General features: G+C 34.9%; 2 protein-coding genes across 2 annotated transcripts; one reads left to right on the forward strand and one right to left on the reverse strand.

Annotated features, from left to right (window-relative positions):
- On the forward strand, positions 6363-9087 carry LOC109712130 (purine permease 3-like). Its single transcript, XM_020235554.1, has 2 exons — positions 6363-7049; positions 8752-9087. Exons 1-2 carry the CDS (start codon positions 6363-6365, stop codon positions 9085-9087), a joined length of 1023 nt encoding a protein of 340 aa, XP_020091143.1.
- LOC109711541 (chaperone protein dnaJ 1, mitochondrial) lies at positions 11299-19951 on the reverse strand. Its single transcript, XM_020234658.1, has 19 exons — positions 19681-19951; positions 19507-19606; positions 19103-19192; positions 18919-19010; positions 18590-18673; positions 18457-18495; positions 18181-18324; positions 18055-18096; positions 17874-17961; positions 17451-17515; positions 17277-17339; positions 17126-17198; positions 16054-16145; positions 15286-15357; positions 14543-14599; positions 14337-14385; positions 14169-14238; positions 13888-13977; positions 11299-12123 (listed from the first exon to the last, which is right to left on the reverse strand). Exons 1-19 carry the CDS (start codon positions 19741-19743, stop codon positions 12027-12029), a joined length of 1470 nt encoding a protein of 489 aa, XP_020090247.1. The 5' UTR covers positions 19744-19951; the 3' UTR covers positions 11299-12026.

Consider the following 20701-nt stretch of genomic DNA (forward strand, 5'->3'; position numbering starts at 1 on the left):
TCTGTTTAAAAATTTAATCGGGTAAATAAGATGAATTAACCATCCCTCCTGATGAAATATTCTATGCGTAATGTTTCCAAAAAATTCCTATTATTCTCTGCTCTGCATTTTTATTAAATTGGCCCTGCTTGTAGAACAACGACGTTTCATTGGAAAATCCTCCATTCGCTACAACATATCAGTTTTGTCTTTATCCAAAATTTTATCGATATCATTTAATATTGAAATTAAAAAAATTCAAAATTTACTATTCAACTTTTCAATGAGGCTTCAATTTTGAGTTAGCTATCTATTGAAAGGTTGGGTAGCTAATTAAAATAAAGAATAATTATTTATATACCTCTCAAAATTTTAAAAATATTTAATTTATTTTTTTAATATACCTCTCATAAGTTTTTATGTTATTCAAAAATATCCCAGCAATTACCATCCGTTAAGTTATCACAGGTTAAATGTGAGTTAAATATCTAGCAGAGTTTAAAAAAATCAAAATACCTCTTAAAATAGCAGAATTTAACTTAAAGGCAAATAATAAAAGTTGATGATGATGGAGGGGTATATTTGAAATGACCAAAAATTAAAGTACTTCTTTTATCCCTAATTCAAAGGCAAATAAGAAAAGTTGATGATGGTAGAAAGATATATTTGAAAGGATAAAATAGTAATTTTACAAAGATAACAATTATTGCTAACAGTTCACTAACATAATTTAATTTTAGGAGTATATTACCGACCGTCCCTAGAGCAAGTGGCAAAGGGCTTGGTGGTTGGTACCCGAGACCCAAGTTCGAATCCTAGTTGATTCATATTTCTAGCTAAATTTATTTCTAAATGAAATAAACGAAGCGGGTAACGTGCTACTTATCTCTCAAAAAAAAAAAAAACGAAGGCGGGTAAGGGCGTGCTACTTTTATTTCTTCTTCAAAAAAAAAAAGAAACTTTTAGGAAGTATATTTGAAATAATTTAGAACGTAAAAAAATATTTTAACATTAGCCTTCTAAGAAGGATAAATCAAAAATCCAAAATATTTTAGGAGTACATAAGCAATTGTCTCTTAAAAATATATACAAATTATACATCTCTTATAAATTATAGTTTCAAATTGCGCCTTAATTCTCTCATATCCATTGCACCAATTAATAAATAAATGATATATTTATATTATTAACTAAATTTAATAAATTAAAAATAATCTCAATAAAAACTTAGATATAATACTAATTTAGAATAGGTTTTTTTGAGAGATAGTAGCACGCATCCGCTTCGTTTATTTCCTTTAGAAATAAACTTAGCTGGAAATGGTGAATCAACTAGGATTCGAATCTGGATCTGCGGTACCAACATCAGCTCTTTGCGCTTGCTATAGAGACGGTTGGTCTAATTTAGAATAGTGTACCGAAATAGAATGTGGTATAGAAAATTTGCGTTCAAAAATTCGCTGGCTTATTAACCTTCTTCATTAAAATTAAAATTACCCTCCTCTCCATCACACCCAAAAGATTCCCTCGAGTGCTGTTCCACATAAAATAAAAAAAGTTTACAAATATTGAACTTGATCATCGAAAGAAGCCTTAATGAGAAAATTCGTCAAGATTTTTTGAAGTGTCAACAGCTTGCATTTTAACCTCGCCGAAAGCGTAACTGCTAGGCGCAATTAAATTTCTCGATCTCAATTTTATCGACATCTTGAACGTCCAACGAGATGGCCAGCTCCAATCCTACTTTATTATGGTTCTTTAATTTACTCTTATATCAGTTGTTACATAAAACAAAAAAGAATATATTCGTGAAAGTCTAATCCCAAAATACACTTCCTATCTCTCTTATTTCCCGCACCAAATCAATAAAATAAGAAATATATATTATATTAGCGGGATGAGACAATAGTAAACATTTAATAAAAATTAGAATAATTAGAAACTTAACCAAATAGAATAGTGAAAAAGGAATAAAACCAAAAGAACTAAGGCGCGAAATTTAAATGGGATTTGCAAGGAGTGTATATTATATATATATAAGAATTGAGCTCCTATGCTTTTAAAAGTACAAGTCATTGGTACTTGTAAGTTTCGGCCTTTGGATTAAGATGTGCGGTTAAGATGATGTGGGCCCTTAGGGTTGAGTAGGTGGTTGGTTGAATAGTATAATCTAACGAGTAAAAATGATCAAGGCGTAGATCTAACGGTAAAAAATTTACAAGCAGCCAAGTGCTTTGCACTTTTACAAGTACCGTAGCCGGACTCTATTATATATATATATATATATATATATATATTATATATATATATATTTATAATTAGCTATTATCACTATCTATAGTACCTGGACTCCGGTACTATAGTCTTGTTTTCGATCTTAAGGTGTTCAAAATTAACGATCCACACCGTGGTCAAATTAATGATCCACACCGTTAATATTGATTTAGGGTATATGAAGTTCTTAGAAATAAATTTTAGTTTCTTTCGACATCGTTTACTTAGTAAATATTATGTCAAAATGAACGATAGAAATTGAATAATATTTAAGTTTGAGAATGAGATTTTTAATATTCAAGATCAAGAATGTTAATCTTAATCTAAATAGTTTAAAGTATTTTCTATCAAAATTTAAAGAATTTAATTCTTTTACATTGTTAAACTCAAACTTGTCATAGTAGCCATTGAAAATTGACAATTTTGAAATGGTTTGATTATAAAGTAAACTATGTCGAAAAAATATAAAATTTTTATTTCTAAAAATTTTAAATACTCTAGATTAGTTTTTAACAGTGGGATCGTTGATTTGAACACCCTAAGATCGAAAATGAGACTATAGTATCGAAGCCTTACTACTATAGATAGTATAGGAGACTAGCTCTCTACAGAGTCCGGCTGCTATGCTATTAATAGCACGAAAACACTTGTGCTATTAAGTTTTCCACCGTTAGATCTACCCTTTTGATCATTTCACAACCGTTAAATCATACTATTTAACCAACACCCACTCAACCCTAAGGGGCTCACATCATTCTAACAGCACATCTCTAATCCAATGGCCAAAAACTTGGTAGCATCAGTGACTTGATGCTATTAATAGTTTATTAGCCTAGTTCTATTATATATATGTATATATAGAGTAGGGCTACTGTGCTATTAGGAGCACAGCAGTCCTTGTGCTCCTAAGTTCTTAACCGCATCCAAATTTTGATGGGTGGTTAGGGTGAAATGAGAGAAGAGAATTGGAGAGAAATTCAAAGATAAGAGAAATTGAGAAACCTAATTCCTCTCAAATTACTTTTCTTTCTTTCACCCTAACCGTCCATCAAATTTGATCGCGGTTAGGAACTTAGGAGCACAAGGACGCTGTGCTCCTAATAGCACAGTAGCCCTACTCGATATATATTATATATATATATATATATATATATATATATATCATATATATATAACACATAATATACTAGACTGAAATGCTATCAATAGCACTAAGTTGTTGGTGTTATTAGTATTTTGGTTTTCGGATGAAAAAATGTACAATTAAAATGATGTGAGCCCTCTAGTGTCGAGTGAGTTATTGGTTGAATAGTATAATCTAACGGGTGAAAATAGTCAAAGAGTTAAATATAACGATGAAAAATTTAGTAGTACAAAGTGTTTGGTGCTATCAATAGTATCTCAGGTGGACTCCAGAGAGAGAGAGAGAGAGAGACCAGGATGCTTAGATGGAACATCACTGTAAAATCTCACCGCACCAACGCGAACACAATAATAGCTGATTAGGACAATACATTACGATCACTCCAACCCCATGTTCTTATTAAAGTTATGGATTCTCTCTTTCTCTCTCTCTCTCTCTCTCTCTCTCTCTCTCTCTCTCTCTCTTTTACTTTTAACTGTTGTTCATGTGAACACCAACATTGCGCTGTAAAGTAGTGAAATTATATTCCCTCACAACAATCGATCCCACCCTGTAAAATTAAATTAAAATTCAACTTAATTCGTGCTCTCTCCAAAAACTTTATCTTTTAATTAGCTCTATACATACATGGCCTGATACGAACTCGGAAACAAATATTAAAGGGATATTAACTTCATAATTGTATTTGATTAAAATCGATTTGAACACATGTACAGTTCAAACTTGAAATAATTTCGTTTAACAAGCTCTATATGTGAGTATCTTTCATGGTGGATTGGAATCTTTACTTTTAAGACTAAAATTTAATATTTAAACTGCCGTCACAATATATTTACTATTCGTTTTTTTTCTTTTCTTTCCTGAGTATTCAACCTACAAATTAAAAGTAAAACTGAATGCTAAAATTTGAATTTGGATCTGTATCCGAAGAAAAACTATATGTGAATTCGAATATGAAAATTCTTTATTGTGACTATGGAATTTGAATCTGAATCCGACCGATTAGCCATTTTGGCATCTGAATACGACTCCGATAAATTTGGTTTAGAAGTCTAGTGCATATCATGCAAGTAGCTTTTAGCCAAATGAGATAATATCTAATGGGGCTGGGTTTATTTAGAATGTTTTGTTGATTATCGTCCTTGGCCCAAACAAACTTAGCCCATAGATTTATCGGATCAAACTCGGGCCGACCCATGGCCACTTCTTGATTCCTCTAATATTATCACTGGACACTGGACTCGAATCCACAAATTTTGTTTTTAATGTTCCCCAAAAGATTAGCTTAATCGAATATTATTTAGGAATATATGATCTCATAGAAATGATTGCGGAGTTTAGAATTGAGTCTGATACTATATTACTCAAAAAATTAGTATGAATTATTATTTAGGAATATATGATCTCACACAATGCATGTTACTTAACAAAATTAATTGGCGTGTTAATTCATTTCGGAACGGAAACCATCTCTACAATCAATCCACATCACGTATAATTTATTATTTTTAATTTTATTTTCGTATGTTAATTCCTTGTTCTTAGTACCTAGTTTTTATTTTGAAGGGCCGTGCGCATCGATCAAATTTGAAGATTTAATTTTAATTATATATTAGTTTGCAAATATTAAGAATAAGAGATTCTGATTCATATTGCAAATGAAGTAAATAATCAACATCTTACATCAAGCTTTAAATTTTGATTTATTAATTGTTATTTCATCTATACTAACACTTAATTTCACAGTGCTTATTAACATTATTCTATGCAAATTTTCTTGTAATAACATTCTTCGACTCGAATAAAGTAAAAATTAATTCGTTTTAGGAAAGGCGAAAACGAGCCCCACTTAACAAACGGAGGAACTAATGGCTTTTTTTTTTACGTTTAAATATGTATAGAGTTTTTTGTTAAATATATATGATAGTGATACATGTAACACTAAGGCCAAATTGGGTTGTCGAAAAAAGTTATCCATGTTATATTTATTGATACGAAATTTTTTTGTGATTAAAAACTAGGAATGCAGTTAAATGTCCAAAATGAAATATTATATATTCAGTCTAGTCACTTTTTCGAAACAAAATAAATCATTAAATAAAATATATTCTCTTACCAAATTATAGATATATCAAAACTTCTTAAGAAGCAAAAATTGAACTCCTATTTTTCAATCACCAAAAAAAAAAAAAAATCTTCATATCAACTAAATTTTTATTGAATATTTTATTTTGATATCCAAAACCAATAATCAAACTAACTGTTTATAGGAAACCCAAGCTTAATTGAGTAAAGCACACAATGTCCCTTGACTAAACAATATTAAAACTATCATACTTGGATAGTTTAAACTTTTAAAGATAAATGTTTATTTCGTATTATTTAATATAGTATCAAAATAGAAGGTTATGAGTTGGCATAGTAAAACAAGTCTAGCTCAAGTCCAAATTTTATATCTACAAAAAATGTCTTAAGTCCAAACGCACCTAAAGAAAAGGGTGAGGTGCTAATTTATATTTCTCTAGTTACCATTCGCAGCTCTGATTTTACGTCACGTCTCTTATTACCCTTCAGTTTTAGTCTTTAGATTTATCAACAATTAAAATTTATGTTATATTAAGCATATCACGTACTATAAAGATAAAGTTATAAAAATTTTAATCATATGGCAAGTGACGAAAAACTTAATAATTTTATATTTTCAATTATTTTTATATTGCAACTCCATAGCGTATATATAAATGTGCGACAACTTGACCAACCTATAATAATTGCACCCATCTTCTTTGGACTCTTCTCTCCTAAATCCACACTCCTGCACTTATAAAACCAACCAAGCAACTCCTTTCAAATCATACTAACCAAAAACACCATGGAGATAGAAGCTCAAAGACCATCACCACCACCGCCGCCGCCGCAGTCCGATGGCGAAACCGAAGCCAACACGACCGAACATCCGACGATCATGAGAAGATCACTCCTGGCGCTGAACTTCGCGATCATGGTGGTCGGCACCGCGGGGAGCCCCCTCGTCCTCCGCCTCTACTTCCTGCGCGGCGGTCGCCGCAAGTGGCTCTCCAGCTGGCTCCAGACCGGCGGCTGGCCGCTCCTCCTCCTCCCTTTGCTCGTCTCCTACGCCCTCCGTCGGCACCGACAAAAATCGATGTATCTCATGACACCGCGCCTCTTCCTCTCCTGCGCCGCCCTCGGCCTCCTCACGGGCGTCGACGACCTGCTGTACGCCTACGGCGTCTCCTACCTCCCCGTCTCCACGTCGTCGCTCCTCGTCTCCACGCAGCTCGCGTTCACCGCGCTGTTCGCGTTCCTGATCGTGCGGCAGCGGCTCACCGCGTCCTCGGCGAACGCGGTGGCGCTGCTCTGCGTCGGCGCCGCCATGCTGGGGCTGAACGCGAGGGCCGACCGGCCGACGGGGGAGTCGAGGGGGAGGTACTACGCAGGGTTCGCGATGACGCTGGCGGCGGCGGCGCTCTACGGCCTGGTGCTGCCGCTGGTGGAGCTGAGCCAGGCCGCCTACGCGCGGGCGGCCGGCCGCGCCGTCGGCTACACGCTCGTGATGGAGATGCAGCTCGTCATGGGCTTCTTCGCCACCCTCTTCAGCACCGTCGGAATGATCGTCAACAACGACTTTCCAGTAAGTTCATAATATTTTAAAATTCGAGCACTGCATGTGATGAATACATAAAAAATCTCTTTTAGCAAAGGACGAACTTTTAGTAGAAGGTTCTATATATCCAGCTTGATAGACTAATCATTAACCAATCTTGGTAACTCGACGCGTGGAAAAACGTGCCTTATCTAGGATAGGGAGTTAATAAATAAATGTACCCAGAATCCGGTTAGATGTGTTTGCATTGTAATTCACGTTTTGCAATTTTCTTATTAGTGGTTTTTGGATGCATGTTAATTGTTAGACCACCTAAATGTTTTAGAATGAAAATATATTGATTGAAAATGTAACTGTAGACGAATTAATGCACGTCACGTGTTATGTGTATATAATATATTTATATATTGTTCATCTAATTATGTACTATTTATCAGCACGTATGCTTCATGCTCGAAAAAAATTTATTGAATTCGACCCACTAGTAATTTATGATTGCTACGTGCTATTAGCTTAAAACTAAAACGAAATGTAATGATACCATAAATGGGACCGTTCAATTTTGTCGCATATAGCTATATTTAGCTCCTTTAGTTTGCCTTTTCTTCCACTTACTCTGCGAGCATACTTAAACAAGTGATTAATCTTTAGGAACTGTAAATTTAAAATAGGATAAATTCCACATTTAGTCTTCAAAATATTCAATTTAATTGACTAAATATTAATATATCACTAAAGTAAAAGTACTGTCACAGTATTGTGATTGATGATTCATCAATAATTAAGATGTTGGATCACTTTTACATTAGTAATGCGTCAATATTAGTCAACTAAATTATATCGTATGATTTGACTGTAAAAATTTTGAAAGTTGAGTGAAAAATTACAATGAATTAAATACATGCATTTTACTCTTTCTAATATGTAGCAAAATAAACCAGTGATAATACTTTCCAAACCAAGAATGCCTGTTAAAGGCATGAACATTTTAGTAGTTCTACTTGTTATTCAAAAGATTGTTATGATCGAAATTAGGCAATTAGCTTTAACACGCCTTCTTATGTATATATATAGTAATGGATATCGGTTTAGCCATGCCATATGGCCGAGGAGACTTAAAACCTAGGCGTCACGAACACTGACACAGGATACGGGACACGACACGATTCGGACGCCGCGACTCGGCAGCTTTCAAAATATTAGGACACAGACACGACATGAACATCGCTAATAAAATATAATATTATTAATATAATAATATATTTTTATTATATATAAAATATTAATTTTGGTAAAATATTGTTGTATTTCTCATATGAATAAAAGTTAGTAAAATTTCATTAATAGTTCATATATTTTAAGAAAAAAAATTGTCCACCATAGATAATTTATTTATATTGTCAAACAAAAATTATATGCATTCATCAAAAAGCTAAAATATTTATTATCGTGCATTACATATGCATAGAAAAAGTAAAATAAAAATAGGTATATATTTTTTTAGTTGTATGCGCTATGGATCAATATTAAACGGGCGTTTGAGAAGTGTCCGCATCGGACAAGTGTCCGACACGGACACGCGCGTGTCCGACACGGACACGTGAGACTTATAGAAGTGTCTGTGATACGTAACTTAAGACCGACTCTGATTCTATATTATTAAAAAAAATCGATCTAATAAGAAACATGCGAGATATATCCTAAGCAATGAAATAAAAATTGATTGCAGGCCATTCCAAGGGAAGCCCAAGAATTCGGGCTCGGGCCAGCAGGATACTACATGGTGCTAGTTGGGTGCGCAATTTTGTTCCAGTTCTTCTTCCTCGGCACCGTCGGTGCCATCTACTATGGGTCGGCTCTCCTCGCCGGAGTCGTCATCGCCCTTCTAATCCCCGTCGCCGAGGTCCTCGCCGTCGTGTTCTTCGACGAGCCATTCAATAGCACTAAAGGCGTGGCCCTGGTGCTCTCCTTGTGGGGCTTTGCCTCATACTTCTATGGTGAGTTCAAGGCCAACAAGGCTAAGGAGGACCCTGATCACAAATGTGGTCATGACCAAGTGAGTTAATTAATAATCAGGGTTTAGTTGTGTACTGATAAATAATGTTGTTGCTTCAACTAATTCATCAGTCCTAGCAACGATATTTTAAGCTTGGATTTGATTGAGATATCAATCATAATGTCATATAATATAAGGGAATAGATGCACAATCATAGACTTAATACTGGTTGCGTAATTGGAAATGATGTTTTAGACGAACAAATTGTATCAGTGCAGGTAGTTTTAACAAATCATACAGGGAGAACTTGTTAACTTTTTTTTTAGATGAATAAATACATTAAAATGAGATATTCACGTTACAACCTTCAACGTGGTTTGATATGATTCGGAGCGAAAAATCAATTAAATGGATTTTCCAGAAAAACCTCTCTAGTTCTATTAATTTTCGAAAATCAGGGGGAAATTTTATCTTATCTATTAATTGCTTCACCAAAGTCGTGCCCATGCATGATTTAAAAAAAAAAAAGAAAAAAAAAGAAAAAAAAAAAAGTTGGTACTCAACGCAAGCTCATTTGTATGCGTACGGCTTCGTACTCATCTCTATTAATGGACGCATCACAAGCGGTGTTCATACGTTTGCAAGAGTAATGCTGCCATAACTGTATTTGCACCCAGTGTAATTTATGTATCAGATTTAAATATAATTTCTATGCTGTAAGAAAACTTTTTCTTATGAAGCATCAACTACATATGATGTATTTCAAATTCTGAAATAAGAAATAAAGGGAGAGAACTCTTCTAATGAGTTCATTTGTAGGTAAACTATAGACCATTTTGAATTAGCTATACAACCTTTTAAAACTCAGTCTTTTAGTTTCTTTGATTTGAGTCAATTAACGACACTTTAACTTCAAATTTTACACTAATTACTTATTGTAATGAACTTATAGTTGCGAGAATTATATACAGTATACTTACTAAATCTGTAAAGATAAACAATGCATTCAAATTTTAAATTCAAAATGTTGTTGACCAGTTCAAATTATACAAATGGGTATTAAAATCAAACTTTTGAAAGATTGAATAGGCAAATCAAAATAATTCATAGTTCAAGTTCGTTCGATACGTTTTTATCTAATTTGAATTTTGGCACAATTTAATTGAATTGTGATTAATCATGTATGAAATATACGTTCCAAAAAAGAATTTGTTCTTCATGTATCAAAAGCTAAATCGCAAAACCGCCAATTGATTGCATTATTACAGTATTATAAATTTGACTTATTAACTGCACTTTGAGTATCCAAATCATATATTGTTGGCGCGAAAGCTGTTAGAGCAGCTGGCCATCTGACTTCAGCACTCTTGTCTCACTTTCTGCTACTAACCGGAAGACTGCTTTGGATACCCCGAAAGTGCAGCCACTGCTTCCAAGCACGCCTGCAGTCAATTTTTGCTGCATTCAATTATCAGTATGCCAACACTCGGTCAATTGTATGAGTGGGTTGGTATGCTTCTGAAAGCACGGAGCCCTTCGTACTTTCAAATTATTTTCGATGTTCGGACTTTCGAATCGATGATCGGCTCCGTTAGAGTTGATCTAGAGTATTTGAAGTATCTAAAAAATAAATTTTGTGATTTTTCGATATCATTTGCTCAGTGATCGAAGGGGCTCAAAATCAATAATTTTAACGGCCGTGGTGAACCGTCTGCAAGTTTAACAGTGTAGAAATATTCAAATCATATGAAATTTTGATAAAAAATTCTTTATACCATATAAAACAAGACCAATAACTTTGATTTTAAATTTTAATGTCATATCATCATATTTTGTAAAATTTTTATTTTCAACTGTTAATTTTGAGTCGCTTCGATCACTAGGCAAATGATATCGAAAAATTACAAAATTTATTTTCTAGATACTTCAAATACTTTAGATCAATTCTAACGAAACCGATCGTCGATTCGAAAGCCTGAACATCGAAAACAACTTAAAAATACGGAACGCTCCGCGCTTCCAAAAGCATACCAGACGCATTCTTGTATGAGATACTTCATTAATAATAAATATACCAGCCTTCTTTAAAGAAATCTTTTAGATATGTACGAGTCTATGACAGCACCCTTCTTGTGCGAGAGTTTCCATTACACTCTTTGTTTCTCCTGCATACCCATAGACGCATCCGTAAACATACACTATGCATTTGTTACGTACGATCATGATCACCAACGCTAACTAACAAGTGGAATACACGAGCAAATTTTGAACTCAAAAAAGACAAAGAAACGCGAATATTGCCTGCATGGGAATGTACAAGATGGTTCAGAAGCAGTTAAACTCTTCAAAATTTGCCTGAGATGGCGTGAATCATATCTGAGCGTCAAAGCAAGAATGTTTAAACCTTTCTCAGAGCAGTATGATGAGGATGAGCAGATACATTATGATGAGGCCGAGCAACACATAAACACCTCCAAAAGAAGAACAAAAACTCAGAACTCCTGAAATCTTCTGCAACAATACTGTCAAAGGAAGAACTGGCGCGGAAAATGGCGGATGAGCAACAAAGCAGACAAATATTCTGTGACAGTTGCTCGTAGCACTCTTGCAATATTTGCAATATTCATATCCAAATTTCCAGGCAAATTAACATATTTTTTCCTGTATGTGATTTATTAGATTACAACTTTTGACGCTATGTGTTTTGAATCAAAAAATTTCGAGAACCAATAAATGGTACAGAGAACGGACCGCCAAATAAGAAGCTGGTATCAGAATCCGAACAGCACAGCAGCATCATTTGGCTTGGAGCCTCGTGAACAAATGACCTCCTCAAAATTTCTATTTAAGTCAATCTTATGGCAGAAAAGTCACATTTTAAGTGCCACCACGTGAAATCACTGATCCCTCCTTAAGATGTTGGATTTATATGGGACATACTTACGTTCATCCCGGGTAAGTACAATTAATTGCCGATCCGTTCACCTGGAGTATCAGTGCTTATAGCTCACACACTCTTGCTCAGCAGCAAATTGAGCAATAGGATGAGGGCAATGCCAAGCATGAACTTCGGGCCAGTCAGATTACCAATGAGTTGCTGCCACCTGTAAGTTCAACCAGTAGAGAGCTGCTGATAAAGCCTGTCGTTCATTTCCAACATCTCCATTACAATCATGTAAGCCGTTAATATATAATAAGATGAGAAAGAGAAGAATCAATTCAAATATATATATATATAGAGAGAGAGAGAGAAAGAGAGAAAGAGAGAGAGAGATTTGAGCTGGAATACTATCAGTAACAAACGGACTCCGTTGCCACCCATTTGTTTTCAATAATGAAGCCTTCAAATCGACAATCAGCACCGTTAAACATGATCTATATCATATATCATTTGAAGTATGTAGAAACCAAATTCCATACTTTTCCAATATTATTCTCTTATCTATCAAGTGGACACAAAAATGAATAGTTGAAAACGAATATCCTTTAAAAAGTGATGATAGGAGTCACGCAATCAAGATCAAGAGTATATATCTTGTTTTAAATAGTTCAAAAAATTTTCTAATAAAAATCCAACTGATTTGGATATCTTCACACCGTTAAACGACAAAACGTCTCATATCAACCATTAAAATTACAGATTTTAAAACCCTTTGATCATTAGGCCAATAATGTCAAAAAAATTTGAAATTTGATTTCTACATACTTTAAGTGGTATAGATCATGCTCAATGGTGTCGATCGTCAATTTGGAGGCTTCATCATCGAAACCAAATGGTGGCACCGGAGTCCGTTTGCTATCAATAGCATTCCAACTCAACTCTCTCTCTCTCTCTCTCTCTCTCTCTCTCTCTCTCTCTCTCTATATATATATATATATATATATATATATATATAGAGTCTAGCTGGGATACTATCGATAGCACCAAGCACTTGGTGCTACCGAGTTTTCCGCCGTTAGATTTAACCCTTTGACTATTTTTACCCGTTAAATTATACTATTAAACCAACAACTCACTCAACTCTAGGGGGCCCACACCATCCTAACTGTACACTACTTCATCCAATGGCCGAAAACCTAATAGCACCAACAACTTGGTGCTATTGATAGCATTCCAGCCTAGTTCATATATATATATATACATATAGAGTCCGGCTACTATACTCTTATGAGTATAGAGCCCTTCATACTCATAAGTTGTTTTCGATGTTGGGGTTTTCGAATCGACGATCCACACCGTTAAATATGATCTAGAGTATTTGAAACTTCTAGAAAATAAATTTCGTAATTTTTCGAAATCATTATAAAGTCCATCAAGTGGGTATAAAATGAACGGTTAAAATCGAATGACATCTAAAAAAGGATGATCGGATCCTTCAATTTAAGATCGGAGTTATTGATCTTTATTTAAGTAGTGAATAGAATTTTCTATCAAAAATTCAACCTATTCCGATTTTTTTTCACCGTTAAACTAGCAAATATCTCATACCGGCCGTTAAAAATTATCAATTTTGTGAGCTTTGGATCGTAATGATATCGAAAAATTATAAAATTTGATTTCTAGAAGTTTTAAATGCTCTAGATAACATTTAACAGTATGGATCGTCGATTCGGAAGCTCTATCATCGAAAACAACTTATGAGTACGAGGGTGATCGTACTTATAAGAGTATAGTAGTCGGACTCTATATATATATATATATATATAACAAAAGCTGCAGGATTAATTGTACAGCTATCAATGAACATAACACCTCTTCCCGCCCCCCAATCCCAACCATAAGTAGCACCAGTAAGTAGTTATCACACAAGAAGGCCAAAGAATCATGCATGATAGTTCAGATTAATTGACATAATAACCAAACATACCAGCTTCCTTCAGCAAATCTAATATTTTCTTGCATGGCTTCCTCCATTGCAAACTCCTCCAACAATTCACGTTGGCGTTCGCTAACTGACCTGCAGATGGGTCAAATGCTCATCATGAAAGAAAAAGAAAAGCAACATGTGTAAAGTTAGTCCTAACGGTAGTCCAAGACCCAACCAAGATTCCCTAAAAGGCTAAAAATAAATCGATAAGCATTTGGCGACAACAACAATACATCCTGCTTTTATATTTCGGAGAAGGCTGAAAAGATTGAAAAGCTTACGAAGGAAAATGCACTCGGAATCGCACATGTTGATCCCCATGATCCACTAGCCCAACTTGCTTTGGCAATCCTGCCAACATTACCATAATTCTCAAGACACTAACATGTTTACAATAAAAGACAGACGTAAAATATTGAGTATAAACAACATAATCATGACAAAAATACCTCTACCCCTTAAAACAATAACCTGTCCAGGTTGGACTCCTTTAGGTATCTGAAAATGAACAATATTATGAAAATGATAATAATTTGAACAGTTGCTGATAGCATTTAGAGCAACTCCCTACACCTTCTCAGCTCTGGTGAATAATAGGCTAGAGTATCTCCATAAATATTATGGATTCCACGTAGAAGGAAGCAACAATTCATACCTTCACTTGTGTTTTTCCAGTCAATGTTGGTACTTCAACCTTACCACCAAGAATTGCCTGCGATACACATTGATATATTATCACAACGTGAAATTCTCCGATTAGTCAATAAAACGGTAGAATGCAAATTTCAACTCGAATTTTAGAATAAAGGGATTTTATCTTCTGTCGCTACCAAGCATCTCATTTTTAGGCAGAGGAAGAAAAGCAAATCACTAAAAGAATCACAATTAATTACAGTAGTTCTATCAAATATTGCCGGAAAACACTGATGAGACAAATAATGCTCCATATAATAAAGATCTGGGGAAAAATGAAAATAAGCTCTGACATATCTACTCCAGGTTGAATGTACACAATAGAATGTACACAATATTATTTGATGAAAACTACCACAGAAAGAGTAGCATAACCTGTTTCAGAATTTGAATAAATAGATTATCTACCATGTTCAATTGCTCAAAACAAAATAAGGCAACCAAATAGTGAGCTCTGGCTTTAGGTTGATCTTAATAGGAATGGTATCAGCAGACGGAATGAGCCCAAAAATATCCCAGGATTATCTATACATCAATTTTCAATTCAAGAAAACAAGGGTGAAAATATTAGAATGAACTTCTGCTGTTGAACGATGGCAGTTCCTAAAGTTGAGAAGAAAACATTAATCGATAAGAAAAATAAGAAAGAATTGAGAAACTATACGGCATGCAAAAAGGAAAAACAGGGTAAGAGTTTGTGAGCACCTGTGTGAAGCTTATGCAGGTCTCCACATGAATGTCAGCACCATCTCGAACAAAAACAGGGTCTTTTGAAACCTAGAAGATACAGAAGTAACACAACCTAAGAACATTATAAGCACAATAACTAACAAATTGTTCTAACTTTGAGTACAATACGAGCAATATAAAATAACATAGAATAGCCAAAATTTGTATTCTGACAACATTTTGTCCTAAATTAACGTACCTATACATTATACCACTTTAACAACCGTTACGTGCATTCCAATGTTGCAACTACTAATAAATATAGAATCACTAGGGGACTATACTCAACTACTCTTGGAGAAATACTCCACTAAACATAGTTTCTTGTTGAACAGCCAGAATAGTTGCCTTAGCATAAATAATTATCAAATAAAATTTGAGTGGGATGCTAATTCATTTTCCAGAACCCACCATATGGATCTCTCTAAATGAAACACATGCAGAACATTTGAGATCTAATGAGCCACAAAAATTGACTCAATCTCCAGCTCAAGAGATCAGAATTGAATTTAAAAAAGAAGTGCATTTTGCACCTCTCCAGTATCTAAATCTTACTTCCACCATCCTTTTCCATGGAGTAACAAAGAGATAAAAGTAGGCAAATAAGGTCCACGATAATACTCAACTTCTCGGCAAATGAGCCAAAACAGTAGCAAAATGCTTAAAAGACTGAGCACATAATACAAGTTAGATCCAAAGTACAAACATCATCACACCCTGAATAAACAAGCAGAAAGTTGTCACCTGCAGCTTGATGTATAAACTTCCAGGATGGACACCATGTCTCCCGCTATTTCCAGCCTCCGGCACACGAATTGTATCCCCAGAATCAACACCTATTTTAACCAAAATTAATACTTAAAAACAAATTCAGAAAGAACTATGCAAAAGAATCAAAATGAAACAACAAAAAAAAGGCTATAGATTGACTATCTTTTGTTCCAAATATATAACTGTTAGCTTAACCTAGTTTGGTTACTATATATTTTCTCTAAAGAAAACTCAAATTCTATGCGTTTGGAGGGGCCTATGGTCTGCAGATTTACGACATCTACGTCCAAAACCAGGCATGTTTGGTGTACGAACTTTTTTCCGCTTCTTTGTTTTTCAACGAGAAAGAAAATTGCAAGTTTAGCAATAATAACAATAATAAAGAAGCCAATCCACTGGCAAATCAATTGCACAACATTTGAGTTTTTTTTTGTTAAAAAAAAAGGAAAATGGTTAGTGTGAATGTGGCCTTACTAAGCAGAATGTTTAATTTACGATACCCTGATTCTCTGCACTATCCTTTGAGACATCAGGGAGAAACTGTGTAGTTAGTCAAAAGGGTTACAAAAGTTAGAAATGCTAGACCTCCTGCAAGATACAAGAAAGTGCGGGGATACCAAAAATATCAAGAAAGATAATAAAATAATCTTGCATGCTGCAGCAGGAGACAAAAAAAAAAAACAATCAAGATGGTAAGATTTTTGTAGAATGCATCAAACAGTAGATTGTGCATTAATGAGAAGTAAAATAACCAAAAAGAAGTGTAATAAAGCCATGAAAAACACAAAATCCATAAGAGAGCATAGAAAATATCCACACGTCAATTTTATTTCTAGAAGACACTGAATATCATCAGATAGTAGCAACAGCGAGCCAGAGACTGCAATGCAACATAACAATACAGAAGCAAAAGAATGGTACTTAAACAGTCAGAATGATCCAGTAGTTCAATTTCACAATAAGCAGCATACAGAGGAAAAAACATCAATTAAGGTGATGAAATGTTAACGTATTGAATTCCAGTAGGTTAGAGAAAATAAAGCACCTGCTGGAATGGAAACATTGACATTCTTCACACCATCAACCACCCCTGAACCTTTGCACTTTAGGCAGTAATCCTGCACATGGAAATGATCACTTCAGGTAGTGATGATGCAATATAACTGCAAACTAGTCCTACTTTTACCAGTTTCAACCTTAATTATTTTCCCAGACCCTCTGCAGGAACCACAAGTGGTTGTGAATGGAAAAACCGTAACCTGAAAAGAAAACAATATTATAAAGGAATAAGTTGAGAAAATACGCTTTCTTTCCCTAATTACGATAATTCCAATATTTTGCAGCGAACAGAAATCCAATTATAATCTCACCCTTCCCACGCCGTTACAAGTAGGACAGATAGATGGCTTCGCACTGACTGGGTGCCCTCTTCCATCTGCATTAAAATATAAATCGTGAAGAATATTACAATATGAAATACAGCAACAACGAGAGGAAAAAAAACAAAGAGGTTAACAATGAGACTAGCAAATATGAAATACAGCAACAACGAGAGGAAAAAAAACAAAGAGGTTAACAATGAGACTAGCAAAATCTAGATGTTAACAGCTGACAGAATCCAAGAGAAGAAAACAGTAACAGCAATATTTTAACTAAAATTCAAGAAGTTCATGATAAGCCTTGTAGAGTTAAAATTTTAACACACATTGGAATTAAGAAAAGAAATAAAGAGAGAAGAAGACACAAGTGGTTCAAATATAGCATTCGGTAATTCGAGTGTGGCATATACTCACAGCATGAATCGCAAAGAACTTTTGCGCCGAAAGCCACCTGTTTTATACAACCTTTAGCCGCTTCAGAGAAAGAAAGATTCACTACCACCTATAAAATATGCCAGCAGGTGTAAATAAGCTTAAGTATTACAGTAGCCGCAGACCGAGTATCCATTATCAAAATGCAAGGTCAAAGGTAAACCTCTGCATCATCTGCATAAATGTCTCGGTCATCCTCAAAGACCTGAAGCAGAAAGAATAATCACAGAACGTCCAAATAAAACAACCAATTCAAGTAAATTTACAAGCAAACAAAGGACAAAATCACCTCAGAAAATATCTTATAGAATGTATCAGAGAAAGGGTCTTGATTAGACGTGCGAAAATCTGAAAAAGGATCTCGATAGGTTCTCCGGAACCCACTTGTATCATCTGCAGAATATCTTACTTTCTCTGTGCCTTTAGAGAATTCCTTTAAGCACCATGGGAGAAAAAAAAGAAGGTGGATAAGTTGCCAAAATTGTAGCAAACTTGTTGAAAAGCAACTAGAGGTTAAAAAATACTAACAGAAATAAGAAATTAATAACGGCTCAGCTCAACTTACCCTGTCATATTGTGCTCTTTTCTCAGAATCACTCAATATCTGCAGTTCAACTTTTACCAGAATAAAAACACAATCAACCCTAAAGTAAACCATCAGAACTGTAAAACGAAAGAGATTTTACAGATGCACTTGCCTCATATGCATCTCGTATCTCTTGAAATTTTCTCTTCGCCGCCGGGTTATTTTTATTTGCATCCGGATGATACTTCTTAGCAAGCTACAAATAAATTCATGAGTTGTTCAGAAATTTCTGTCTAAGAAGACATTCCAAACAAAACATGCCGCGTCGAAAACATAGGACAAGGGTTCGAAACAGCAACCCTATTACAGCTCGCTTATTATAGCAAAATAACAATTGATCACAGATCATCAAATCAAATCTATTGTCTCAATTTTCTCTATTCGCAAGAAGAACAGTGTGTTTTAAAGCATATGTAGACTCTTGCGGAATAAGATACTCACGGCGTGAAAAGCCTTTTTAATATCGTCCTTGTTGGCATCCTTAGAGACACCTAGAATTGCGTAATAGTCCTTCTCTATCACGCCGAGTGGAGCTGCGAGAGAAACACATTATCCGAATGGTTCTCTATGATCGGGGAAAATATATATTTATACACATGTTATAATAAACAACCAGAAGAACAACCTGTAGCATGAAAGCCCCGGATTGAAGTAAACACTGTCGATTCAATGCAGCCATGGCATCTTTCATCAACACCCGCGCCGACTCTGCACACTGCGAATAATAGAGTTGCGGTAGCAGAATCAAAAAGAGAAGAAAATAAAGAGAAAAAAAAAAAAAGAACTTAAAAATCAAGTAAATAGATGATTATAAACATATCTAGGTGGTGCGACAAAATATATATCTTAAATGAATTGCTATTCTCGATTCAAACTCTTTCTCGATCTCTTCCACCCAAATTTTTCCACTCCGCTAAATCTACAAAACTATTAAAGCTATAATAATAATTAAGCAAAGGCATTTAAGAGAAGGAAAAAAAAAAAAATTAAGGAAACGGGTTTGTTAGAGAGAGTAAGTAGAATAATTACACGAAGATGATGATAGGTAGGAAAACGGTCCAAGAAACTGGCGAATCCCTCCTTTTCTCGCCCTGTCCCTAGCGTGATCTAAGAATGCGGAGCTCATCATCTGCAACGAGCATATTGAGTGATCGTACTTAAAAATACCGCGAGAAAAAGAAAGACTCCGGTGGGTCTTATTACTCTGCGAGAGCCCGGGGAGAGGGATCTTGAGGGGGTGAAGCGCGGCCATCGGAGTCGGCGCATCGGCGGCGAGCGCAATCGGCCGATCACCGCCGCATGTAATGACCGGATAATGATCGGGGACGAAGCTGGAGAGGAGGTGGGCGAATGGTTCGGAAAATGGGAGAAGGGGGAAAACGAAGAGCGGCGGTGAGAGGAGTCGTGCGAGGTGCGTACAGTTGAGAAACTTGAGAAACCGAGAGAAGGGGAGAGTTTATTGGGCCGGGCCCAGCTCTAGAAGAGAGTTCTCTGGATAAGGTCCGGCCCAAGTGCGTCTATCGTGAGATATAGCGGAACATTTTACGAGAATTAAAAATGGAATAAAAAATAATTTTGTATACTTTGTATACTTTGTATCTTTTATTATCGATCAATCAATACAATCTTGTGATATTCAAAAGAATAGGATAAAATAAAATATTTATGAATGACTATATTTTTGTTGAAATTTATCAGAGTGAAATTTATTTCACTTCATGTTATTGTTTATTAAAAAATTACTGTGTTTGCTTTTTCCTAATTATTAACTGTCAATTTTGTAGTATTTTAGGAATACTGTTAAAATACCAATTTCACATCTAATCTGACCTCTAATTTACAGAAATTAGACAGAAGTTGTAACATAGTCTCACAAAATTCTTTCTCATTAATTAAAATTTTAGTAACTAACGGCAACTAAACATTAGTTGAGAAGAAACAAAAATTTCAATTACTAAGATTACAAATTTGCAGTAGTGCAGATATATATTTAAATAAGTATCATATTCTTTCTTTAGATTTTGCTTTGTAATATTCTTTTTTTAAGCAGTAAAAACAGGGTCTAGCTCATGCTGGTGGACTATCTGGAAGGCCAGAAACAATCTTATCTTTCGTGGCATACAGCTAGACCCTGTTTTAGCGATGCGAAGGTTCAAGCAGCTGATTGATTATTGGAAATACCTCCTATGATCGCTTTTTTTTTTTTTTTTTTTTTTTTTTTTTG

Source organism: Ananas comosus, linkage group 6, assembly GCF_001540865.1.
Source record: "Ananas comosus cultivar F153 linkage group 6, ASM154086v1, whole genome shotgun sequence".
Classification (NCBI taxonomy): domain Eukaryota; kingdom Viridiplantae; phylum Streptophyta; class Magnoliopsida; order Poales; family Bromeliaceae; genus Ananas; species Ananas comosus.

Coding starts and splice junctions, on each gene's coding strand:
- LOC109711541 (XM_020234658.1), bottom strand. CDS start 19,743: ATGCGCCGACTCCGATGGCCGCGCTTCACCCCCTCAAGATCCCTCTCC. Junction 18,496..18,589: donor AGATACGAGATGCATATGAG/GCAAGTGCATCT, acceptor GTTGAACTGCAG/ATATTGAGTGATTCTGAGAA. Junction 17,516..17,873: donor AGTTCTTTGCGATTCATGCT/GTGAGTATATGC, acceptor ATTTTAATGCAG/ATGGAAGAGGGCACCCAGTC.
- LOC109712130 (XM_020235554.1), top strand. CDS start 6,363: ATGAGAAGATCACTCCTGGCGCTGAACTTCGCGATCATGGTGGTCGGC. Junction 7,050..8,751: donor TCGTCAACAACGACTTTCCA/GTAAGTTCATAA, acceptor AATTGATTGCAG/GCCATTCCAAGGGAAGCCCA.